At 33.9% G+C, this 26,100-nt stretch overlaps 4 protein-coding genes across 6 annotated transcripts; 2 read left to right on the plus strand and 2 right to left on the minus strand.

The window, feature by feature from the left end:
• Nucleotides 1-1,507: 1,507 nt before the first annotated feature.
• LOC105630606 (sugar transport protein 5) lies at nt 1,508-5,560 on the minus strand. Of its 2 annotated transcripts, XM_012212475.4 has the most exons (6): nt 5,447-5,560; nt 5,295-5,316; nt 3,510-3,756; nt 2,985-3,304; nt 2,272-2,901; nt 1,508-2,077 (listed from the first exon to the last, which is right to left on the minus strand). In XM_012212475.4, the coding sequence occupies exons 3-6, from the start codon at nt 3,640-3,642 to the stop codon at nt 1,655-1,657; spliced, it is 1,506 nt and encodes a 501-aa protein (XP_012067865.1). In that variant the 5' UTR covers nt 3,643-3,756; nt 5,295-5,316; nt 5,447-5,560; the 3' UTR covers nt 1,508-1,654. The 2 variants fall into 2 exon arrangements, with proteins under 2 accessions (XP_012067865.1, XP_089582265.1); XM_089726139.1 differs by lacking the exon at nt 5,447-5,560 and having other exon boundaries at nt 5,295-5,439.
• Nucleotides 5,561-7,361: 1,801 nt separating this feature from the next.
• On the minus strand, nt 7,362-10,630 carry LOC105630605 (sugar transport protein 5). The gene is made up of 4 exons (XM_012212473.4): nt 10,393-10,630; nt 8,810-9,129; nt 8,074-8,703; nt 7,362-7,919 (listed from the first exon to the last, which is right to left on the minus strand). Exons 1-4 carry the CDS (start codon nt 10,523-10,525, stop codon nt 7,497-7,499), a joined length of 1,506 nt encoding a protein of 501 aa, XP_012067863.1. The 5' UTR covers nt 10,526-10,630; the 3' UTR covers nt 7,362-7,496.
• A 6,720-nt stretch (nt 10,631-17,350) lies between these two features.
• On the plus strand, nt 17,351-21,006 carry LOC105630604 (uncharacterized). Of its 2 annotated transcripts, none has more exons than XM_012212471.4 (2): nt 17,351-20,319; nt 20,532-21,006. In XM_012212471.4, the coding sequence occupies exons 1-2, from the start codon at nt 17,511-17,513 to the stop codon at nt 20,855-20,857; spliced, it is 3,135 nt and encodes a 1,044-aa protein (XP_012067861.2). In that variant the 5' UTR covers nt 17,351-17,510; the 3' UTR covers nt 20,858-21,006. The 2 variants fall into 2 exon arrangements, with proteins under 2 accessions (XP_012067861.2, XP_012067862.2); XM_012212472.4 differs by having other exon boundaries at nt 17,465-20,295.
• A 1,427-nt stretch (nt 21,007-22,433) lies between these two features.
• On the plus strand, nt 22,434-25,746 carry LOC105630977 (uncharacterized). Its single transcript, XM_012212974.4, has 2 exons — nt 22,434-25,262; nt 25,336-25,746. The coding sequence occupies exons 1-2, from the start codon at nt 22,442-22,444 to the stop codon at nt 25,644-25,646; spliced, it is 3,132 nt and encodes a 1,043-aa protein (XP_012068364.1). The 5' UTR covers nt 22,434-22,441; the 3' UTR covers nt 25,647-25,746.
• The last annotated feature ends 354 nt before the right edge of the window (nt 25,747-26,100 follow it).

Genomic DNA, 26,100 nt, shown 5'->3' on the forward strand with positions numbered 1-26,100 from the left:
TTCCAACGATAATCTATTAGATCTGCCAACCATCTTGTACCGCCGCTACAACTTTGCGGGACACGCCGCCCGACCTCCTCTTGTCGGGAAGACTTTCGACACAAGACACCGCCTGTAGATCTTTTTCCGGTCTTTAACTACCACAAATGAACCTTTTGTGAGCTTCCATTGACTATTTCTGAAGGTGCTCCAGAAACCTTCATCATCAAATCTGCCAACCAAGATTTGGACGCATGCTCGAAAACTCATTCCTTATCAGTCTTGTCTTCCGGTTTAGTTCAACTAAACACGGGCAAATGCATTCTGATTACCATAAGGAGATCTCTCATTTCTCCATATATGGTAATTCCCACCATTTAGACTGATCATTTTGCTTGTCCATTTTGACTTGTGCTGAATATCATCACCAACATAAACGTATACGTGAACAGTAGTATACGTCAATAGTGACCATGAATAGTAACAGTCTACTCGAATAGTAACTGTGCACGAAAATAGTACTATACGTGAATAGTACTGTATTTGTGAATAGTACTATACGTAAAAGGGCTTATCAGTGACGGGCTCAGCAATAGTAACGCCAATAGTAACTATTCACCATCAACCGCGAGTTACTATTTTACTATTCATCACTAAGTCGATTCTGCAACGTCTTTCCGAGCGGACAACACCAATGGACTCGTTGTAATTTTCTCTTCGTCGTGGTATATTTATTTTCAAAATATATCCATGGATCCGGTACCGCTATCTGACCGGCTAGACCTGTTGAAACCTTCGGCTCTGATACCACTTGTTAGGGATCAGCTTTAACACCACTTGCTAGGAATCAGCTCTGATACCAGTTGTTGGGTATTAGCTCTGATACCACTCGTTGGGCCCTTTCAACTAATTAAGAGAAAATTAACGCAGCGGAAAAGTAACCTTGTGATACACAGATATGTACGTGGTTCACCCTTTAACTGTTTGGGGCTACGTCCACGGGATAAAAATCCGAATCATTCTTCCACTATTAAAAATAGTAGATACACAGAAAGAGTAATACAAAAATAGTGGCACACAAAAGTGTTTCCCAAAAACACCCCAAAATAATCTCCTCACTATTTTTCTCTCTCCGAATTTTAAGATACCCTTCCTAAAACTAAATAACTAACTCTCTATATTTTTTCTTTGTATTTCTGCTGTGTGCATTAAACTGAGGAACATCCTCTACTATTTATAGGAGAGGGAATGAGAGAATTAGAGAGCGCCGTGCATTACCAATGCACGGCACTCTGTTTTGTCAAATGGCATGCCAACCTTTGAATAGCTGGCTGCAAACCTTTGAAAAGAAAAAACAAACGTGTGTTTTTTTTTTTTCTCTCAAATTTATTGTGGGTCCCACTTGAGTGGGCACCGCACATAAAGTTAATAATTACATGGTCAAAAATTAAAAAAATAATAGAATAAATTTAAAATAATGTAAGTATATGGACTTTTTTTTTTTAAAAAGAAGCATTATCTTGCAGGGAAAGTGTACTCTCTATTTTTATTGGTGAATATCAAAGATATAATAAGCTCTCCGAACGCTGCCTTAGACTATTTCTATTACACTTCACTTCGTAATTTTATTCACATAAAGACTATAACCAGATTAAAACCATAATTAATTGTAAAGCTACAATTTTCCTTGAACGAACCGACGCCAGTACCAGTGCTTCTCCCACACTTGATACATTGAATCCAAAGGAATTCCTTTTGTCTCCGGCAACAAAAGTACGATAAATATTGTCATCAGGGCTAGCCAACCTCCATAGAATATGAATATCCCATATTTGAAGTGACATAACATGGTTAGGAATGTCTGCGACAGAACAAATGTGGTTGCAAAGTTTACAGCCACGCTTATGCTTTGTCCTGCAGGTCTAATCTTCATCGGAAATATTTCACTTGGAATTAGCCAGCTTAGAGGACCCCATGACCAACCAAACCCAGCGTTATATATGCACATAAAAACCAGTACTAATATCGCACAGCCTTTGGAGATGTGCTTGGTGCCTGAAACACCTTCTATTACTGCTAGCACACAAGCTACGGCTACCTATACATAAGAATGCCACGTGTAAAATACATAGTCAACCAATAGATAACAATATGTTAATGTTCTTTTATTTTTTAATTGGGATTTAAACTTCGAATCTCATAATCCTGAAAACGCTCCAGTATAGTATTATAGGATTGAAGCTCATTGATTAGTTAATGGACATTAGTTTAAACAGTTAATGAGAAGCATACCTGACAAATGAACATTTGAGTTCCTCCAAATATGAACAAAAATCTTCGACCAAACCGATCAACCACACCCGCAGACACCATAACTGAAGCAAGAGTAACTAATCCGATTATTATGGCAGCTATTAAAGCTGAATTACTTCCAAAGCCAACTGATTGAAAAAGAACAGGGGCATAAAATGCAGTTATGTTAATCCCAGTTACTTGCATAAAAAATGGTATAGCAATTGACATTACTAAGTGAGGCCTATGCTGCCTTTCAAAAATAGTCACAAAAGGTTCTTCTTGAGCAGCTTTGGCTACTTCACTTGACCTAATAAGCTCCGCAAGCTCAGCGTCCACATTAGTATTGATTCCTCGAACTTGGATTAGAGATTTTCGAGCTTGCTCAAGTTTTCCACGTTCTACCAGGCTACTAGGAGTGTCTGAAATAAGGTGTGCACCGATTGTCATTAGAGCTGCAGGTACTACGGCAAGGCCAAGGGAGAGACGCCAGCCCCAACTATGCTTAGATGTAGCATAATTTATAACATTAGCCGATGCTACACCAATGCCGATGAAAAATTGGAATCCTGTGTTGAATGCGCCTCGCCATTTTGGTGGTGCCACCTCTGATAGGTAAATAGGACTTGCCTTCATTTTAACCCGTTTCACGTTGTTAGTAATTAAATGTTCTCATATTATACCAAAGTATGAAATTTATAGCATTAATTAACCTGGTTCGTGAAGCCAACTCCAAAACCAAGCAAGACGCGTCCTAGGATGAGCATGGCAATGTTGGCAGCTCCACCATTCATGGCAGCGCCGGCAAGGAAAGTGCAGCCACCTAGCACCATGGTATTCTTGCGGCCTATTGTGGCAGCGAGACGGCTAGCTACAAGGGAAGAAATTAACCCAGCTATATATAAAGATGATGTGAATGCTGTCAACACCTGGCTATCATATACGCAGTACATGTTTGTTTTGGCCTCCGATGCCTTCCTCAATACTGATGGGAAGAATTTCTTGAGAAATGGCTTCATTGTTGTTACACCTCCTGTAATGCAAAAATTTCAAAGACTATACCTTTTTAGTTATTTTCGCCATTTCCTAGGTTCAAACTTTCAAAATCTGACAGCTACGGAAGTGAATACACAAGATCAAACCAATTAACTGTTGATATATTCCCTTTAAAGGGGGAAAAAAAAAACAAAACAGTAGCGGATTAATTTGAAGATGTTAATGAACAAAAACAAAAATACCTGAAATTCCAATGTCATAGCCAAAGATGAGGCCGCTAGATGCAGCTACAATGCAAGTAATCACAACTGATACTGTTATCTTGCCGTTAAAGCCATTGGCAGGCCCGTCAACAGCAAAACCTCCGACAGCCATTTCCTTCAATCCGAACAGGGTCCAGCTTTTGTTGAAGTTAAAACAGAGCAACAAAAAAAGATGCACCTAGCTATAGCTAACGAGGTTGAAAAATGCATTTTATAGCCAAGTTTCCTGAAAAGGGTGGACGGAGGAATTACTCGGTGCTTTCTCTTGTATATGCACTTGTTTTATTGGTAAAACAGTCACAGAGATATGAAAAGCTCATGCATTATTGTTTTTTTTTTTCATGCATTATTTTTAATTTGTTACAACATTTATACCACGATAATACTCCCTTGGTCTTGTTATCCCTTCATCTCATTCTTTTTATCATTATTGAAGTGATAAGAAAATTACCTCTGTTTGAGTCTTCTTCACTATAAATATTCTTATTTAATTAGTTAATTGGTGAGATAAGGAGGCAGCGGTTTTCTACAGCTCACAATATTTATTTCCAGGCATTAATCGACCCATTAAACTTTCCGATAAATGAAAAAAAAAATAAAAAAGAAATATGGAGTTAAAATTTAAACATTGGAGAGGTCAAAATACAAATAAGCAGAACTGGTGGGGGCCGATAAGCGTCATCTTTTGATTAAATTTGTATTTTTCTTAGGTTATTAAGTTTTGCATGCAATTGTTTTTTAAAACATCACAATTTTAAAAAGAGAAGGTTGTACAAATCTGAATTATTGAGATTCTGCACTAAATTGAGGCTCTATCATTTGATTATTAATTGAAAAATTTTGTTCTACAATTCTTGATATTATTTACCAAAAAAAAATTTTTTGATATAATTACAGTTTTTTTTTTGACAAGAATATATATACAAGAAATTCCTAGAAAGTAGAAACAAATAAGTTTAGTGTCTAAACTTATCAAAATTTTTCATTTTGGTGTCTCAGCGAAAATATTAGCAGGTGTTTAATCTCCTAAAAGCTTTTAATTAAGTGTCTTCAACTTATGTGGCAATTGATGATTTGTCAAGCTGAGTGGACATAGAAAATTGAATTCAATAAAAAAAAAAAAAAGATCCATTCCTTAATTAATTTGCGTACTGCTTCCATAAATAAAATAAAATTGATAGATTAAAATTTTAATCAATCGAACTAACTCTGGGATTAGGCACAATATAAAAGACTTATTAGAAGCACGTTCCCTTACTCAACATATGGCAGTTCACGATTGCATGTTTGGCAATTTTATTTTATTTATGGAAGCAGCCAAGCCATATCATCTTATTTTCCATAAAGAAAAAGATAATAATATAAAAAAATTATTGGATACCCATTTGAGAAAGAAGCTGAAAAAGCTTCACGATGGTCAAAATCATAAAGGATTCTCATCTTTTCTACAGTATCCAAAAAGACAATGGAAAAGAAGGCTTTTTAAACATATATATATATATTTTTTGGCAAAATAAGCACTTTTGCGAGGCTTTATCTCTTGACAAATCAACCACTTACCAAATCATCACCACCATCAGAGTTTTGACTTGCTTTTCAGTTTCAATTCTTTCAATTCATCAGATGGGTCAAAATCAATAGATGAGCACATGCAATGATCTTAATTTAGTAAGACAAAAGCAAATCAAGAGATTCATAACTCAGAGTTCTCATGCACATAATATAAAATTAAGCAAATAAAAGAGATGTACATGAGATGTGTACCCTTTGCTCTCTCTAAAAGGTACTGCACAAAATAGATCGGAGAGAGAGGTCGTCAACAGGGAGAAAGAAAGAAAGAGAAAATGTTTTTGAAGAGAGAAGACAAATTTGAAATTTTAATATCTAAGAAGGAAGAGAAAGAGAGATAGGTTTACCTAAAGAGGATTGGGACTCCCAAGCCTTCTTGATGAAGCGTTTTAGCATTGGAGGGGAGGTAAAACAGTAGCATTGGTGGGTTTCGCCGTCTCAGAGTGAGAGAGAGCATGTTTGATTAAAATAGAGAAATTAGGGAATAAAGAAAATCGGATTCTGTTATAATGAATCGTTTTTTAGTCATACTGAATCTCACGTACCATATACATTTTCATGTTTCTTGAAATTTTTTGAAATTCCTCAATAAAAAATTATAATGATTAAAATCATATTATTTCTATAAATAGTTTTACAAACACATTATTTTGGTCATACACCCCCAAATAATATTACTCTCAACGTTATTTTTGTGTTTGTTTGTTTGTTTTTTTTTTTTTTCCAAATAGAAGTACTGCTATATTAGCTTTTAGCATATATTTATCTATATAAATATATAAAAACTCAATTAAATTTGCTTACATAGCATGATATTATGAAACCTAATTAATGATGTGAAATTTATTATTTTTAAAATTTTTATTTAATTATCTAATTTGAAGAAATCAAATTATAAACTTTTTATTTTCTTTATTCAATAATTAATAACCATATAATAAATTTATTTCAATAATAAAAGCTTTTTTTTTCTGTTGCAATGATTAATAATATAAATAATAGATTTTGTGTACTAATAATAGAATACTAATTAGTTTTTCCAATAATTAATAACCAAACTATAAATTGATGTAATATTTTACTATTTTATAATTTAATTATCCTATTTTTTAATTCCCTTTTGAGTACTATGTATAGAAGTACTACATCTCTTATATTTATCTTACAAATTCTTATTTTCTTTTTTATGTTTAACATATTTTTAGATAGTAATAAAAATTTATATCTCGAGAAAAGACATATATGATTAACGATTCCTAAAGTTTCTTTTCTTTTACATTCAGGTAATTTTATGGTTTGAGTAATTATTTTAATTTGCAAATGCAATTTTTATGTTTATTATTTTTAGTTTAGGTAAGAAAGTGAGTTTATTGTTTTTAATTTATTAGTGTAGAATTTCTTTATCATTTTCAAATTTATAGAAAAAATTGGATTAGTAGTTTTTATTATTATAGTCACAAAAAAATAAAAAAAAAAGAGTGAATGAAAATTATTATTTTTTTCCGTCATATTAATTTATTTATATTTTTCAATCAAATTTAATTTATATCAATTATTTATAAATATTAACCCCGCACATGCGGCATAAGACTAAGTATATAAGTAAACTATTACCATTGTTTATCCATTTTCATCTTTATTTTTTTCTTATGAAAAGTTGGGCAATTCAAAAAAGATAGAAGAAATTAATTACACTGTACTTGTAATAGAAATAATGTAACCATATATTCCAAATTAGTGAAAACAAGAGCAACATGAATAACCCTCTATTAAATTTATCAAATTAGTGAAAACACTTATACTCAAAAGGAGTATCAGGGATGTTATTATTTAGAAATTTTTTGCTTAGACCTGGTTTAGCGGACCACCCATGCACCAATCAAATGAAAAAATGTTTTTTTTTTTTTTTTTTTTTTAAATGTTACTGTTGATATTGTTATTTTGTCATTGAAGCCATTAGCAGGGGCGTTAACAGCAAAACATCCACCGGCTATTACGACACAGCGAAGTTATGAAATTATTACAAAGAACTAGGGTTCATATATTGATATAAGGTTTGGCTTATGATTCGTCGCATAAGATGGAACGGGAACTGAACCAACTTTGGTTGCTATCTTGTGGGAGGATTAAATAATAATTGCCCCAAATTATGATGTTTGTGGGGTTCGTAGCTTAAATTATGCACACCTTCCATTCTTAGATGGATGTAGATTTTAACGTTTGGAGGGACCAAAAATAGAAATAAAATAAGACAATTATACATATAGAATGTTGAATTTTTTGTGTCATTTATACTGTATAAAATATAATTAAGCTCTCTAACACTGTCTTAACAAAATGTTATTCCCATAAAGGCTGTAACCAGATTAAAACCATAATTGTAAAGCAAACTTTTGCCTACAATTTCCCTTGAACAAACCGACGCCAGTACCAGTGCTTCTCCCACACTTGATACATTGAATCCAGAGGAATTCCTCGCGTCTCTGGCAAGAAAAATACAACAAAAAATGTCATCAGGGCTATCCAACCAGCATAGAATAAGAACGTCCCATATTTGAAGTGACATAGCATGGTCAGGAACGTCTGTGATAGAACAAATGTGGTTGCGAAATTTACAGCCACACTTAAACTTTGACCTGCAGGTCTAATTTTCATAGGAAATATTTCACTTGGGATTAGCCAGCTTAGAGGACCCCATGACCAACCAAAACCAGCAGCATATATACACATTAAAACCAGTACTACTATGGCGTAGCCTTTGGAGATGTGCTTCGTGCCTGAAACGCCTGTTGTCGCTGCTAGCACACAAGCTACTGCTACCTATACATGAAATGTCGCTGAGTTAAATATAATTCAAATTGGGATTTAAACATTAAATCTCATAATCTTGAAGATGCTTTAATATAGTATTACTGCATAAAAACTCGATGATTAGATAATTAACATCAGTTCCAATGATCAATTAAAAGCATACCTGACAAATGAACATTTGAGTCCCTCCAAATATGAACAAAAATCTTCGACCATAACGATCAACCACACCCGTAGACACCAAAATTGAAGCAAGATTAACTAATCCAAGTATTATAGCAGCTATTAAAGATGAATTGCTTCCAAAGCCAACTGATTGAAAAAGAACAGGGGCGTAAAATGCAATTATGTTAATCCCAGTTACTTGTTGAAAAAATGGTATAGCAATTGACATTACTAAATGAGGCCTGTACTGCTTTTCAAAAATAGTCACAAAAGGTTCTTCTTGAGCAGCTTTGGCTACTTCACTAGACTTGATAAGCTCAGCAAGCTCAGCATCCACATTAGTATCGATTCCTCGAACTTTGATTAGAGATTTTCGAGCTTGCTCAAGCTTTCCACGTTCTACCAGGCTACTAGGAGTGTCTGAAATAAGCAGTGCTCCGATTGTCATTATAGCTGCAGGTACTATGGCAAGGCCAAGGGAGAGACGCCAGCCCCAACTATGCTTAGCTGTAGCATAATTTATAACATTAGCCGATACTACACCAATGCCTATGAAAAATTGGAACCCTGTGTTGAATGCGCCTCGCCATTTTGGTGGTGCTACCTCCGATAGATAAACAGGAGTTGCCTTCATTTTAACCCGTCTCACGTTGTTAGTAATTAAATATTCTCATATTATATACCAAATATTGGATTTAATAGCATTAATTAATTTAACAAATGTGTTGATTAACCTGGTTAGTGAAGCCAACTCCAAAACCAAGCAAGATACGGCCTAGGATGAGCATGGCAATGTTGGCAGCACCACCATTCATGGCAGCGCCGGCAAGGAAAGTGCAGCCACCTAGCACCATGGTATTCTTGCGGCCTAATTTGGTAGTAAGACGGCTAGCCACGAGGGAAGAAAATAACCCAGCTATATATAACGATGATGTGAATGCTGTTAAAACCTGGCTATCATATGCGCAGTACATGTTTGTTTTGGCCTCCGATGCCTTCCTCAATACTGATGGAAAGAATTTCTTGAGAAATGGCGCCATCGTTGTTACACCTCCTGTAATTCAGAAATTGATATATTTATGTTAAGAAATAATTAATAATTAAAATGAATTTATTTTATTTTTATTATTGGTTACAAAATTGTGAGATGAGTTAATTTGTATATATTCAGAAAAGATTTTCCTCATTTCGTTGGGATTTACTTACCTAACTAGAGAGAGGTTAAACATTAATTTTGATTAAGTGGGGCCAAACTATTTTTTTTTTTTCCAATTTTTTTAACACTATAAATTGATTTTTTTTTTATATTGGGAGCTATTGCCCCTTTAGGCCTAGTTGCTTCCGCCCCATATGGACCAAAAAAATGAATTACGAACAAAAGTAGAGAAATGGAATACTATTTTTAACCCGAACATGGAGATATGTGTGCTAAAAAATAAAAAAAGAAGTAGGAAAATGAAATTTAATTTTGTCTTATTCCTTCTTATTCATTACACCTCATGGTGACCACAAAAAAAAAAAAAAAAAAGAAGGATTCTCTTACTTTTTGAAGACCAATAGCTGGAGTAATTGGTCTACCAGTCAATGATTCTAACATTATTTTTCCTCAGTAGAACTAAAAATAAAATAAAATAAAAAACAGTTCTTCAACTATCAAATTTTGGCACATCAAAGAAATTTTGAGGTCCCAACCAAACTTCAACTACCAGTATGAGTCCAACAAAACTCTGACAAATGTTATACAGTGAGCTTAAGCTATCGTTTTCATTTCACTCTATTATTTTAATTTCTTGAATAATTAATAACTAAACTTCTCTCCTGGGGCTTGTTTGGTTCACTTGGAATAAAAATGAAAATGTTAATGGATATTTTATTTTATTTTATTGAGGAAATTAATGGATGTTTTAAGTTTAAGGCCAACTTCAATTTTCAATAAATAAGTAAATCTTATTGATTAAAATTAAATATCATTGCATGATAAAGACATTTACGTTTCAAATGCTCAAATTTACTCCTTTTAGTTCATAAAGATATCAACAGCCCTAAAAATAATAAGCTTTACGTTTTTATAATTTTCATTAAATTGGCAATAAATTGTGAGGTTTGAACACTGCAGTTTCTTTACCTTTCAAAGATTACACCTTTCTGTACTTCCAAAATTTAACAGCTAGGAAGGTGATTACACAAGATCAAACCAATTAACTGACGAGATATTCCCTTTCATGGGGAAAAAACAAAAGCAAAACAGTTCTTCTCCGTACTATATGCACTTCAAAGAATTGATTTGAAGATAATAATGAAAATAAAGTGAAAATACCTGAAATTCCAATGTCATAGCCGAAAATGAGGCCGCTAGATGCAGCTACGATGCAAGTAATCACAACTGATATAGTTATCTTGCCGTTAAAGCCACCGACAGGCCCGTCAACGGCAAAACCTCCGACAGCCATTTCCTTCAAATCCGAACAGGGTCTCCGGCTTTTGCTCCAGTTAAAACAGAGGAAATAAAGCAGAGCTACTTAGTCGTAGCTAGCTTGGAAAAACACATTTTATAGCCAAGTTCCTTAATATGTGTACTGAGGAATTATTCAGTGCTTTCCAATGCATGTACGCTTTTTTGGTCGATAAGTCACATAACGTGAAAAGCTTATATATTGTTGTTACACGAAAAAAACTTGCGCATGTTAACCATCCGTGCATCAAATCAATTAATGAAAAATTTTATTAAAATTTATTACTATTGTATCTTTTTTTTCTAATCAACTATTAGAAATATTAATATTATCGTTACAACAAAAAATATATTTTCTTCAGAAAATTGTACTAATTGTTAATTTTTAAAACTTAATTTTAAAAAATGTCAGTTTAATATTGGGATTTAAATTATTGCCATTTATAATATATTTTTATTATTGTGCATTTTTTAGTAGTGGGTATTAGTTTATTAATATTTTAGTGTTTTAATATGTTGGTGTTTCCTTTTATATTAATTTCTTATTTTCATCGTCGTTTCCTTTTTTTCAATATGTTAATATTTTTCTGCTGCCAATTTTTTTGTTTAGCTCTCATTATTTTCTTATTGTTATTTCTCCTTTCACTGTCGTTCATTATTTTCTTATCATTTTTTCTCTTTTAATTATTTTTCTTCTCATTATTGGTGTTATTCCATAATTTCGTATTTGATTCATAAAATATGTTGATTTATGTTTTTAATCTGTTGTATATTATTGAAAATATTTTTATCAGTTTTTTATACAATTAGTAAATATTATAGAGACTTGATAGGACTCGATTCTGTTTGGTGTATATATACATTGTATTTACTTGGTTTGATCAAATATGTTAATTGGTGTATATATATTTGTTCTGTATTTACTGATATAGTATATATATATATATATATATATATATATATATATATATATATTGTATTTACTTGGTTTAGTTTATAAATAGATAGACCATGAACCGAGTAAATAAGTCTTTTCTACACCACATATACACCAAACCAATTATAAATAATATTTTGATTCAAATGATAGTATTTCTAATCATACACTAACATTATAATACATAAGATGTTAATTACTACTTAATAGTCTTTTTTTTTCCTTGTTATTAGAGGAGCCAAAATAGAAATAAGCAGAGTTGGAGAGCTATTGATTTTCTAAATAGTATCCGTACTCTCATTTTAGGGTTTACGACTATTCCTTATTATAATGTTTTTTTCTTTCATGATCAAACCTTCAATTTTGTAAAAATCATCTATTGAACTCAAATATGCCTTATTAATGCCACTTTGTATGTTACCATGCATTTTTTTTTTTTTTTTGAAACATCACAATTATATAAAGATAATGTTGTCTAAATTTGTAATTATTTCGATAAAGTCATTTGATTATTAGTCAAATAATTTTGTTCAATTCTTAACATATTTAAATATCAAATCATGGGATATAAATAGTTTGTACTTTAGTTGCATATGTTATAGGGTTATTACCTTTGTTTTGGTCTGTTTTGGTCAAGGGTTCAATTGATCTTCTCACCAATTAGTACTTTATAATTGTATATTGTCCCTCGTGGCTTATATTGCCCTAGTAGTGTTATACTGCCTTAGTAGTGTGATAATTCCCTTGATTAAGTTATTGGTGACAAATGACAATCAATTAATTGAAAATTGTTTAATATGATTATTTGGTTTGACCTACTATTTTGGATTATATATATCATCAACTAAGCACATGATAAATGGTATGGTATGGTAGGTAGCGGATCATGATAAACGTGCACAAAGTAGTAAGTGTACCTTACGTTCATAGGGGGGCTTAGGTTAATATGTTTCAATTTACGATTTTTTTTTCCACAATTTTATCTTATTTTAAAAATTTACCTAATTATACCTTAATTTAAAGGGTTGCTTTATACTAATTGATAAGAATAATGTAACTTTTTGCTAGAAAATTTTGAGAAAATTCTGTTCATTGACCTAATAAATTTATGTAATTGAATTAATTTCATAAAATGTGAAATCTGTTTAGGGTTAAAAAAAATCAGTGACATAAATATAAAGATTGTGCGTATCAAAAAGTAAAATTCATTTAATTAGTTAAATTGAATCCGCCTGTACCACTAGACAAATTGAGTGACCACTTAATTAATCCGTCTGGTGATACAGGCAGATTTACTTAGATATCTTAAAAAAAAATTAACACATCATAAATCTGACATGTGAAGTATTTGCAAATAAAATTCTTTGAAATTTTTAGTTGGAAAGGGTGATTCGAACCTGAATTTAATATAGGTCATATATGTCAATTATTACAAGGCTATGCCTTAATGTCACGACCCGTTTCCATGGGCCGGACCGGCACTAGGGCTCAGGTAAGCTTAAAGCCCTCGAGGCCCGTAGTAAGCCTGAATCACTAAAATCTATTATCTCAATATATATTTCAACCATTCAGCCTATATTAATATGAAAAATATACCTCAAAATTTTATTATATCTCGGCCTAATTTATCATCTTCAACATTTCACAGTTCGAGCCCCATTTACAATACAATACATTTTTAATATGGGCTAACAGAATTACTTCATCTGTATTACTACACGACTAGATGTATGTAAATTCTACAACTGCGGAGTTACTAACTGTTTGTTATACATAGTTTCTTATACATATAATTACATAGCAAAATAATTATGGAACTAGGAAAACTTCTTAATAACCCTGCGGTGAACAAACATAGCTTAAACCGAATTAAAGAAAAACTTACTTCCTGAAAAATTTAAACAAGACATGTGAGTTTTCTGAGGAGTAATAATTATTGCACAACACACGCAGTCACACAAATGTGTACACATATTAATCTAGTCATCCGACTAGTTATATGCTCACGCAACCAGTCACACAAATGGCATATCACCAGCACTCACAATCATAAACATCTTCATATAATTACATCACGTGGAAATTAGTCAGTGGCGCCACCTGAAACCCCAACGAGCCGTCGTCACACATGGCTCGCCCTCTCATACATGTGCACCAGGGAGCCGATCCCCTATACAGCCAACTGGTCTAATCCTCACTAACCAGTCCTCTCATTGTTTTTCCATTCTCTCTTTTCTTTTCCATACCAACAGGAGGCAACCCGGTGGTCTCCATCCAATCTAGATCATCAAGTGCTCACAACAGGAGGCCACCCTGTGGGCTACAATCAAATCTAGATTATCAGGTGCGCAACAACAAGAAGTCATCCTGTGGTTTTCCACATAATCCATATCATCAGGTGCACACGGGGGCGCCGATCTCCCATTTTCCCGGCCGATGGTCAAATATCATATCATATTCAGGATCCATATCACAGACCGTCCTCACAAACCCACGGTGGTCCACTTCATCCCAATTCCACACAAACAAAGCATAACATTATCACAACACAATTAATCAAACATTGCAATCAAATGCAGACATATTGATCAGTTGCACGTCGTAATGCGATGCACAATTAGACATCCATTCTCAAATGCAAATAAATGAATAAATAAATAATAATATTAACAATAAACAACAACAATAAAATAAATAATAATAATAATAAACAATAATAACGAAAATAAATAATTAGAGCACTTTATTTATTATGTATCAAATTATAGAATTTGTCTAAACAAGCTTATTTATTATGTTATTAATTAAAACTGATCTAGGTTCTATCGAAATTTCGACAACATCTCCCCTAAAAATAGGATTATCTATCTGTTTAAATGTCACAATAACATTATCTATATTTATCAATCAATACACACAGCCCATCCGTCGGGCAATCAATCAATTTAAAACCCCATCCTCCTTCCAAAACAACAATGTCAACACTCAACCATTAATTTACAATAATCATGTTCCAATGATAATGACGATCACTATTTACTTCATATAATTATAACTAGCTTCTATAGCTAATTACCAAACAAATGAAAGCTTTAATATATATATAATCGAATAAAACTTATATCATTAAGTTAATTTCAATTACTTTCACTTAATAGTTTCGTAGTGTCTAACTATTATAGTACTCTTTATCGAGCTTTCATTTCTTCATTCTTGCTTAAAGATAATAACCACATATTTATACCCTTTGTTAAATTTTATATTAGCCATTACGAACAAATGCTTCTATTAAATTAAAATCTAAAGAATACATCTACTAAGAGATCTAACTTACAACTTAAAATATACCGATTAACTATTCCTAGCAAGAATTAAACCTACTATTTCAAATATTTCAATTTATCTTTCGCGTTTGGATTCATAACAATCATTCTGAATATTTCGCATTCATAAGTTCAAAATTAAATGTATTTACCTATCAAGGTTCTCTAACAAGAATCATAATAATTTTAACTAGGCCTAATCGGTCACTCCTATTTTCAACATAAAATTAAAACTCCTCTTATCCCAATTCATGTCAATTTCCATGCTTAGAAAACATTAAAAATCCATATAAAGCTATAAAATTCAAACAAGACAAATAATCACAATTAAATTCAGACCCAAATCAAATTGACTTAAGCCATTTTCTAATAGAATTAAGCATTACTTTTGTATAACTAATTCATTCTTAGGTATTATTCATGTAATTATTTAGCTAATATCCTTGATTAACTAATGTTAAGGCATAATATCCTTAATTTACCAATTTTCTGCAGTCTTATACTTTCTAAGCCTAATTATAAATTCAAGTCAAACAATAGTTTGAATATCAATCAATGTCAGATTGCAAATCTAATAATATAGTCATACTCTACGGGTTGAGTGCAAAATTCTGCCTATTTAGCACTTTCCGGTCACCGGAAACATCCACCATCGCCACAGGCCACGGTGGCCGGACGGCCAGCAGGCCCGAGATCAAACAATAGTATACTGAAAATAAAGAATGCTTCCTGTAAAGTTCGATTTTGAGATCAATATCTACAAAATATGGCAATTAATTACTAAAACCCCAAATTTTATCAATTGACAAAACCCAAATCTTCAATCATCTCAAATGGCTCATTCAAATTCAGTTTGTCCATTAATTATTTATCTAAAGATAACAAGAAGGCATTTTGGACTCACCTTACTAACGGGGGATCGCCGAAAAACGATGAGGTCGCCGGAAATCGAGCAGGAGACGCGATCTGGCGGTGGAGCAGAACTGCGACTTCTGCCATCGCTGCGCTCGCCAGAGAGGAGGAGGAGGCTTGAGCATCTGCGGCGGTGACGCGACGGCGAGGTGGCGCTGGTTCTGGTGGTCGGAAAAACGAGAGGAGGAGAGGCAGTGAGGTCGCCGCGCCGAAGAAGAAGAAGAGAGAGAAAAAAAAGAAAGAAGAAAGGCGGTTGGTCACTCATGATTGGAAAAATTAAACCATAAATTGTCACTCATGATTGCCCCATTGGTAGTGGCGGAGCTGAAATACTTTTCAGTGAAGTCATTTATTTAATATAGTATTTGAATGAAGTAAATTAGATTAAAAGCTTTGTGTTTTTAAGCAATTGAACTCACAAAACTGGCTATAGTGCCATGATTAGACCATCGATCAATACAATTTTAAAAACATATTTGTTGTGGATAAATATATATATATATATATATATATATATATATATATATATATATATATATTGGTAAAAATGGAGAGTTATACTATAGAGATTACATATATATTCTAAAGTGAGCTATTCTATACAAGTCATGGTTAAACCACCAAATTAAGCTTAATGCACATTTATTCCCTATTTTTTGCGAGTTGTAATAACTATACTCTAATTTGAATATTTTGGCAACGATTCCCTAAAATAAAATTAATAAGGTAAAGATCGAATCGAACACAGGTATATATAGTTAAGCAAATGGATTTGGATCAGGTTGATGGGCTCAAATTCCAGCATCAATTTGACATAAGAAAAGTATCTATTTCTCCGCCTTGCTTGACTAATAGCTACAGGAAAAGCTTAACTGTTGTCTTAGTTTTTTTGTTTTTGAAAATAACTGTTGTCTTAGTTATTGAACTAAGAGCACAAAAACTTTCAGTTCGCTAACAACTACAGACTGTCAAATTCTGAAAATCATTAAATTGGATTGAGAAAATGTGGCTGGGTCTGGAGATCTTTTCTCATAAGGAAGAATGCTATAATGGATAAAAACATAGGCGCACAGCATGTTTACACGGTCATAGTCAGGAACCCTTCCTTACGGCAAAGGAGAGAAGACGAACTAACAATGCACCACTTTCTCTGTGTTGCTTCTTTCTAGTTAAGGATTATTCTCCAGATAAATATTAATCACAAAATTATCAATTCAAGTAGGTTATAAATAACATCTTTTCGACAATAGAATGAGAAATTTGCTATTCATGACATGAGTCTAAGCAATTTTTTTTTTACTATTATTATTTTATGGTCATTTTTTATTTATACCATAGGTGCCTCTAAACCGTTGTAATAAGCTTATTTCTACTCGCGTCTCATTAGGGAAAGCAGTCTCCGGTAAACTCGGGACATTTTGCTTTTAGAATTTGAGTTATTTTCGCCCAGATTAACTCGTTGATATTACTATTATTATTATTTTTTTTTTTTTGAAAACAATTACTGTTATTGTAATTATTATCGTTATTATTATTATCATTGGTGATATCATCGCAAGCTAAATTAAAAAAACATAATTTTGCCAAACCGTAAACTAAACGCCTGATTGGAAGTCAAAGTCTTCCATGATAGGTCAACCAAGTGAACAATGAATTTTGGCCCCACCTTTTACAGTAAAGAAATGACTGATTACTAATTGAGTCTTGGTCCACTTCCACAGACTTGTTAAAGCGCCCAAGCTAGCTAGCTATAACATAAATGGAGAAAAGAAAATATATAATTTGAAGAAACAAGGCAAAAACAACACCTAATGGCAACTTTCACCTTGTACAATTTTCCCTCTCTTATTTCCTTTCTTTTACTTTTTTTGTTACCTTCTTCGCTTTATGCTGCTTCAGACTCTGTTGAAGAAGCAAATGCTCTTCTCAAATGGGCAGCCAGTCTCAATAACCTGAAACTGTCAAATATTTCTTCATGGCCTCTTCTTTCTCAAAACACCTCCAATTCAAATTCAAGAACGACACATTGCAATTGGCTTGGAATTTCTTGCAACAATGGAGGCAGAGTAGTTAGGTTGAATCTGACGAATGCAGGTCTAAATGGTGCACTGAATGATCTTTCTTTCTCTTCTTTTCCTGATCTTTCATATATTGATCTTAGTATCAATGAACTCTCTGGTACAATTCCGCTTGGCCTGACTCAGCTCTCAAAACTCATTTATCTTGATTTGTCATATAACTCCTTGTACGGAAACATTCCTCCTGAAATTGGCTTGTTAACAAAACTTGATACCCTGCATCTTGCTGCTAATGACTTTAATGGCTCGATTCCTCGAGAAATAGGGAACTTGAGTTCCCTTACTGAGCTTGCCTTGTATACCAATAATCTAGAAGGTCCTATTCCTGCTTCTTTGGGTAATTTAACCAAGATGGTTAGATTATATCTCTATGAAAATCAACTTTCCGGTTCAATTCCTCCCGAAATGGGAAATCTCACCAATTTGCGAGAAATTTTTATTGATACAAATAGTCTATCAGGTCCAATTCCTTCCACTTTTGGGAACTTGAAAAACCTAACTGTATTGCTTATGTTCAAGAATAAACTCTCCGGTACAATTCCTCAAGAAATCGGAAATTTGAAGTCTCTCCAGAAGCTTAGTCTTCATACAAACAATCTTTGTGGCCAAATTCCAGCATCACTAGGTGGTCTGACTAGTCTTATCATTCTTCATCTCTATGGAAACCAGCTCTCCGGCTCCATTCCAGAAGAATTGGGCAACTTAAAGTCTATTATTGATCTAGAGTTAAGTGAGAATAGACTTACTGGTCCAATCCCTCTTTCCTTTGGCAATTTAAGCGAGGTCGAATCTTTGTATCTCCGCGATAATAACCTTTCTGGATCAATACCTGAAGAGATAGCAAGTCTACCAAAACTATCTACACTTCAACTAGACAACAACCAGTTCACTGGTTCTTTGCCCCAAACCATTTGCCAAACTAAAGTGCTTGCAAACTTCACCGTCAATAATAATTTTCTTCGAGGCCCAATCCCCAAAAGCTTTAGAGATTGTGTGAGCTTCAAGAGAGTTCGTTTGGAGGGAAACCAATTCACTGGAAATATATCTGAAGATTTTGGTGTCTATCCTCAGCTTCATTTCCTAGATCTAAGCCAAAACAAACTCCAAGGAGAAATATCATCTAACTGGGGAAAATGTCCGCAACTGGCCGCTTTACTGATCGCAGATAACAATATTACTGGTTCCGTACCAGCAGAGCTTGGAAATGCAAATCGGCTACAAGCACTTGATCTTTCTTCAAATCAATTATCTGGAAGAATTCCTAAGGAGTTGGGGAAATTGACTTCTTTATATATGTTAATTTTAGCTGACAATTGGTTCTCCGACGCCATTCCTTTAGAATTGGAATCGTTGACCGATCTCCAGTTCCTAGACCTTTCATCAAACAGGTTGAGCGCAATTCCTGAAAACATTGGAAACTTGGCTAATATTATTTACTTGAATTTGAGCATCAATGAATTTAGCCAAGAAATTCCAATTGGGTTAGGAAAGTTATTTCAGTTATCAGTGCTGGATTTAAGCCGTAATTTTTTCAAGGGAGAGATTCCATCGCAATTAAGTGGTATGCAGAGCTTGGAGATTTTGAACATCTCTTACAATAATATTTCCGGCTTTATTCCACATGGTTTTAGTAATATGCTTGGTTTGGTTACCGTTGACATATCTTACAATGAATTAGAAGGTCCGATTCCAAACAACAAAGCATTTCAAAATGCTACAATTGAAGCACTTCAAGGGAATAAAGGGTTGTGTGGAATTGTCAAAGGATTGCCGCCCTGCAGTTCATCTTCTACAAAAATCCTTACTTCAAAAAAGAACCGGAAAATGTTGTATCTAACAATTTTCCTTCCTGTTTTTGGAGTTCTTTCGCTTCTTTTAGGAGTTTATATCTTTTTGCAAAAAAGAAAAGCAGATTTAGAAGCGGAAAAAGGCGATGAACAACGAGATGAACCATTTCTTGCTCCGACTTCTAATGGAAGAATTATGCATGATGAGATAATAAAATGCACTGATAATTTTGATTCTGTATATTGTATTGGTAAAGGAGGATTTGGAACTGTGTACAAAGCAAATCTGCCATCAGGAATCATAGTAGCGGTAAAGAAGCTAGACCCAGTTGAATTTGGTGATGGTGAACGGAAATATCGACAAGAGTTCTTGAACGAGATAAGGGCATTAACAGAAATAAGGCATAAAAACATGACAAAGCTTTACGGTTTTTGCTCCGATTCAAAGCACATTCTTTTGGTTTATGAGTATCTTGGAGGTGGTAGCTTGGCTACAGTGCTGGACAACGACGAAGAAGCTAAAGAATTGGACTGGGGTAAGAGAGTAAAGATTGTTAAAGGAGTTGCTAATGCATTGTCTTATATGCATCACAATTGCTCACCCCCAATTGTTCATAGAGACATAACAAGCAAAAATATTTTGCTCGATTCTGATTTTGAAGCTCACGTATCTGACTTCGGCACCGCAAAGCTTCTCTATCTTGATTCTTCCCATTGGAGTGTAATGGCTGGTACGTATGGATATATTGGTCCAGGTAAAATTTTAGCATTATTTTCTATTTAGTCTTGACCAAGTTGAATTGTACTAAGCAATAAACCAATCTTAATGATTCATTTGGTTCTAAAAGTACTAACATAATTGGTCCAGTATCTGCACTTTTTTTTATTTTTTTTGATTTTTTCCAACTGAAATGTTATTATCTTGTATTTAATTTTGCATTTTCTTTAAATGAACTTTTGATGGCAGAGTTTGCATACACGATGAAGATGACGGAAAAATGTGATGTATATAGTTTCGGAGTGTTGGCTCTAGAAGTGATCAACGGAAAGCATCCAGGTGAAATCATCTTCTCTGTGTCGTCTCCTTCATCAACCAACATACAACTTGAAGATGTTATAGACGAACGGCTTCCAAGTCCTGCGCCTGAAATTAAAGAAGAATTGATGACAATCGTGAAAATTGCAAATGCATGCTTGTGCGGCAATCCAGAGTCTCGGCCTACAATGCATATGATTTCTGAAATATTAGATGATCAAATTCCACAATCTCTAGAGATTTATACACACATCTAGGACTCTTTTATTTATTTTACTTTTTACATTTTTTTTTATTGGATATAGGAATCATCAATCATATTAAATATAAGAGAAATAAATGTTGTGATGCGATAATATTTAAATTTGTGCAGGAAATGTACACAACATTTCTTTTTTGTTACAAATGAGAGAGGGTAAACCTCTTAGCAACAAAACCTAGAATAGGTTATTCCACAAATATCTTGGAGTAACCAATCCTCTAAACTTGGAGGAACAATATTAAGGACATAGACTCCTAAAGGGATACTTTCTGCTAAAGTAGCTAACCAATCTGCACATAAATTGGCTTTATGGTCCACATGATCAAAGCGGTATCATTTCTCGTTTAATCATATTCACAACCACCAAATTATCACACTCCAGGTGAATTGGACTTATCCCCAAGGACCTGGCTAGCTTTAATCCCTGGAGCAACGCCCAAAGTTCTGCTGCTGAAACAGAACAGGTTCCAAACTCACATGATAGATTGCAAGTCTTTGCATTTTCCTTTTATTTGTTTGCAATTAAAACTTTCCATTGGGTCTGTATGCATGCTGATAAAAAAATATTACTAACAATCTATTAATACCTTGGCCACATTTATTCATGACGTGGTTAGAAAAAAAAAAAAGACCCATTTAAGATTTTTTTTAATTAAATTCACCTTAAAATATTCTTTGTTTTAGGGGGAAAAAATGAACTTAACAAGTGAATACTTGTTTTATATGCATTTACCACTAAGCTATACTTTAGTGTGAACACATTAATCAGAGTTAATTTTATTATCTTTTGAAATTAAAAAAATTAAGGAGTGACATATCTTCTTTTACTTGGATTGGATTTATTAGCTCTTTTTTTAAAAAAAAAAAAATTAGTGAGTGAGATATTTTGTTGTGGATTTATATATGGTGAATTGATTTTCTTATTGTTCATCTATGTTGGCCTTGAATAGTTTTAATTGCAAGAAAGTGCAGCATAAGTTGTTGCTGTCTATTACTAAGCACTAACGATTTTTCAAGAAGAATACACCCCTCTCTCTCTCTCTCTGCAATTAATTTTCTATTGCATTTACAAGTGATAAAACAGAGAAAACTTGGAAGTTGCAGTCTTGCAGATCAGGGTACTAATACTGGTGGATGACATGTTCCATTTAACTGTCACCGCCGGTTACGGCGTGTATTGAAATGATTTTTTCTAGCTTGTGGAGACAAGTGCAAGACTTGTCTTAGGAAGATTTTAGGGGCAACTCTTCAGTTGAAAATGATATAACTAGAAGTTTTACCGAGTCTTCAATTATGGAAGCACATGGCTTGAATTTTAGATCCTGGAAAAATCAATTTATTTCTAACGCTTATAACACTAACAGAAAGGTATATTGATTCTGCAAAGTCTTCCAAAATGAAAACATTCCAAGTATTAAAATATGGACAAATATTTTTCATCACTTAAACAGTGACATCCACAATAAGTAATTTACGTTACTGATTAACGAGGGAACGAAGATGGTGACCTCCATGGGTAAATATATTGCACTTTCACAAGAAGAGGCACCCAGATCTTTACTTGCCTTGCTCATAAACTATGGGTCTCTCACTTGTTCTTCCCTTTATCCTGCTTATTATTTCACATTCTTCACTTAAAGTTTCTTCTGGTTCTATAGATGAAGCTCTTTCCCTTGTCAAATGGAAAGCTAGCCTTAACCAGACCAATCCATTCCTGCCTAAATGGTCTCTTTATCCTGCAAACGGCACCAATATTTTTAGTCCTTGTGATTGGTTCGGTATTATTTGTAACCGTGCTGGTAGAGTCCACCGTTTAAACCTAACCAATTCGGGTGTAGAAGGTACACTTCAAAATTTTCCATTTTCATCTCTTCCTAAACTTGCATACATTGATCTCAGTGTAAATCAATTCTATGGCAACATCCCGTCTCAAATAGGACAATTATCGAAACTCGTCTATCTAGATTTATCCATTAACCTATTATCTGGTAAAATCCCACCTGAAATTGGCCTTTTAACTAACCTTAAGACGCTGCACCTTGTCGAAACTCAATTAAATGGTTCAATTCCACAACAGATGTGTCATCTCAGTTTGCTTAAAGAGCTTGCATTGTACAACAACCATCTAGTTGATTCAATTCCTTCTTGTTTTGGAAATTTATCCAACCTGCGTTACTTGTATCTTTACAACAATTCACTTTCTGGTTCTATTCCTCAAGAAATTGGAAATCTCTCCAATTTGGTTGCACTTTTCCTTGATACCAACAGCTTAACAGGTTACATCCCTGAAGAAATTGGAAATTTGAAATCTCTGGAGAAACTGAGCCTTAAAAGAAATAAACTTTCTGGTCCCATTCCAGCATCATTGGGCAATCCAAGCAATATTAAAATTCTTCAGCTCTTCCAAAATCAACTTTCTGGTCCAATTCCTGCTGAGCTAGGGAACTTAAAGTACCTTGTTGATCTAGAGTTGAGTGAAAATCAACTGAATGGTTCAATTCCTGCTTCATTTGGTAATTTAAGCAACTTAGACCGGCTATACCTTAGAGACAATCAACTTTCCGGTTCAATTCCTCAAGAAATTGGACATCTCACCAAACTATCCCAACTGCATCTAGACTCGAACCAGTTTACAGGATCCTTGCCCCAGAATATTTGCGCTGGCGGATTTCTTCTTAGATTGATTGTAAATGACAATCAACTCACAGGTCCAATACCCAAAAGTTTGAGAAATTGCTCAACATTAATTAGAGCCAGATTTGACGGCAACCAGTTTTTTGGTAATGTATTTGAAGATTTTGGTGTCTATCCAAACCTGCTATTTATAAATCTGAGCCAAAATAATTTCTATGGAGAAATGTCGTCTACTTGGGGGAAATGTTCTCAATTAACCGCCCTATATATTGCAGGGAACAATATTTCTGGTAAAATACCACCAGAACTTGGAAATTTGACAACACTGGAAGAGCTTGATCTGTCTGCAAATAATTTAGCTGGAGAAATTCCAAAGGAAATTGGAAAACTGGTTTCTTTAGGAGTGTTAGAATTGAATGATAACCAACTGTTTGGTAATATTCCTATTGAACTCTCATCACTCTCCCGACTTCAGTATCTTGACTTGTCCGCAAACAGATTGAGCAGAGCAATTACAAGTAATTTAGGGGACTTGTTGAGTTTGATTGACTTGAACTTGAGCAAGAACAGGTTCAGTGGAAAGATTCCGGTTCAGATGAGCAACTTAGTTCACCTGTCTAAGTTTGATCTAAGTAATAATTTTCTCTCTGGAGAAATACCGTTAGAGTTTAGCAGGTTTGAGACATTGGAGAAAATGAATCTCTCAGGCAATTACCTCACTGGTATAATTCCAGCATCTTTCGAGAATTTGAAAGGCCTTTCCCAGCTTGATCTTAGCCATAACATGCTCCATGGAGAAATACCAGAACAATTTTCAAGTCTAAGAAGCTTGGAAATATTGAATCTCTCTCATAATAAACTCACTGGTGTCATTCCAGCAACTTTTGCCGAGCTACCGTATTTGAAATCAGTTGATCTATCAGAAAATGATCTACGGGGTCCAATCCCTGACTGCAAAGCATTTCAAGAAGCTGCATTGGAAGGAAACAAACAACTCTGCGGGAAAAATAGCAGTCTTAAACCATGCACAACCGCTAGGGTCATGAAATTTTTTCTAACGGTTGTATTTCCTATTTTTGGTGCTATTTTTCTCTTATGTGCTTTAATCATCCTGATCTTAAGTTTTCGAACTAGGAAGCAGAGAAGCTCTGACACTCGAAGCAGTATGAATAATGAAGAGTTGCATTTCATATCAATTTTTGATGGAAAAATAATGTTTGAAGATATTCTACAAGCAACTAACATTTTCGATGAAATGCACTGCATTGGAGAGGGTGGATTTGGACGTGTCTACAAAGCAGACTTGGCATCAGGAAATACTGTAGCTGTAAAGAAATTCCATTCCTTTCATCAGGATGAGATGGCTAATCAGAAAGAATTTCTGAACGAGATTAGTGTATTAACAGAGATAAGGCATCGAAATATTGTCAAACTCTATGGTTTTTGTTCACATTCTCGACATACATTCTTAGTCTATGAGTACTTACAGAGGGGTAGCCTTGCCTCAATCCTGAACAATCCTGAAGCTGCAAGAGAATTGGACTGGGATAAAAGGTTGAAAGTTATTTCAGGCGTGGCTCGCGCCCTCTCCTATATACACCATGACTGTTCTCCACCAATTATTCATCGAGACATATCAAGCAAGAATGTCTTGTTGGATTCAGAATATGAAGCTCATGTTTCTGATTTTGGCACGGCTAAGCTTCTCAAGCTAGACTCGTCTAATCGGACAATGCTTGCAGGAACATATGGATATGTAGCACCAGGTAAAGATAATTGTATACTTTGATATTGCTGCTGTTAAAAATTTCATTCATTTGTCTTTCTGTGTTCTTGCAGAGCTTGCTTACACAATGAAAGTGACCGAAAAATGTGATGTGTATAGTTTTGGAGTTTTAGCAATAGAAGTCATCAAAGGAAAGCATCCCGGCGATATAATCTCTACATTATTATCAGCAGATTCTGGTAATAATAATATAGAGATAGAATTACAGGATGTGATGGATCAGAGATTGTCAGCTCCCTCACCTGAAGAAGAAGAGAAATTGGCATTCATCATCAGTCTTGCAGTTTCATGCTTAAATGTTAATCCACAGTCTAGACCGGACATGGAGAGTGTTTTCAATCATTTTTTGTCATTTTCATCCTAGAAAAGAAGCTTAATTTCATTAGAAAGCATTGAATACTCTGCTTCCAATGTAACCTCACTCATATAAAGTCGTTGAACTTATTATGCATATGATCATTAAACTTTCAATTTTTGTTGGTAAAGTAATTCAATTTTAATTATATTTTGAGTTGGTTTATCGGTTTTAGTTCGGTTATCTATGAAGGAAAATCGGTTAAAACAGAAATAACTGAATTGTTGTAAATGGCAGAGTTTTGGGCATTATCAAAACGTCTAATGTCCTTTGCAGCTTCATTCTTGTGTGAAGCTTGGTAATAAGTAAAGGTTGTCAAATTCTAAGGCTCTGTTTGAATAGAGGTAAAGTTTGGAAAGAAATAAAATAACTAAAATAAACAATAACAAAATGTTATTTCCTTACTTGAGAAAAGGAGGAAAAATAAGAAAGGTGTAGAAGAAAAAATAATTATTTTTTCAAA

This window comes from Jatropha curcas, chromosome 9 (assembly GCF_041381405.1).
Source record: "Jatropha curcas cultivar XTBG-Jc1 chromosome 9, XTBG_Jcur_1.0, whole genome shotgun sequence".
NCBI classification, from domain to species: Eukaryota; Viridiplantae; Streptophyta; class Magnoliopsida; order Malpighiales; family Euphorbiaceae; genus Jatropha; species Jatropha curcas.

Bases quoted from the DNA above. Each gene is read 5' to 3' on its own strand.
- LOC105630606 (XM_012212475.4), bottom strand. From the start codon at position 3,642: ATGGCTGTCGGAGGTTTTGCTGTTGACGGGCCTGCCAATGGCTTTAAC. The intron at 3,305-3,509 runs GTATTTTTGTTT...TTTGCATTACAG, and splicing joins CTATGACATTGGAATTTCAG to GAGGTGTAACAACAATGAAG. The intron at 2,078-2,271 runs GTATGCTTCTCA...TCTTATGTATAG, and splicing joins CTCAAATGTTCATTTGTCAG to GTAGCCGTAGCTTGTGTGCT.
- LOC105630605 (XM_012212473.4), bottom strand. From the start codon at position 10,525: ATGGCTGTCGGAGGTTTTGCCGTTGACGGGCCTGTCGGTGGCTTTAAC. The intron at 9,130-10,392 runs GTATTTTCACTT...TCTGAATTACAG, and splicing joins CTATGACATTGGAATTTCAG to GAGGTGTAACAACGATGGCG. The intron at 8,704-8,809 runs GTTAATCAACAC...GTTAAAATGAAG, and splicing joins GAGTTGGCTTCACTAACCAG to GCAACTCCTGTTTATCTATC.
- LOC105630604 (XM_012212471.4), top strand. From the start codon at position 17,511: ATGGCAACTTTCACCTTGTACAATTTTCCCTCTCTTATTTCCTTTCTT. The intron at 20,320-20,531 runs GTAAAATTTTAG...TTTTGATGGCAG, and splicing joins GTATGGATATATTGGTCCAG to AGTTTGCATACACGATGAAG.
- LOC105630977 (XM_012212974.4), top strand. From the start codon at position 22,442: ATGGGTCTCTCACTTGTTCTTCCCTTTATCCTGCTTATTATTTCACAT. The intron at 25,263-25,335 runs GTAAAGATAATT...GTGTTCTTGCAG, and splicing joins ATATGGATATGTAGCACCAG to AGCTTGCTTACACAATGAAA.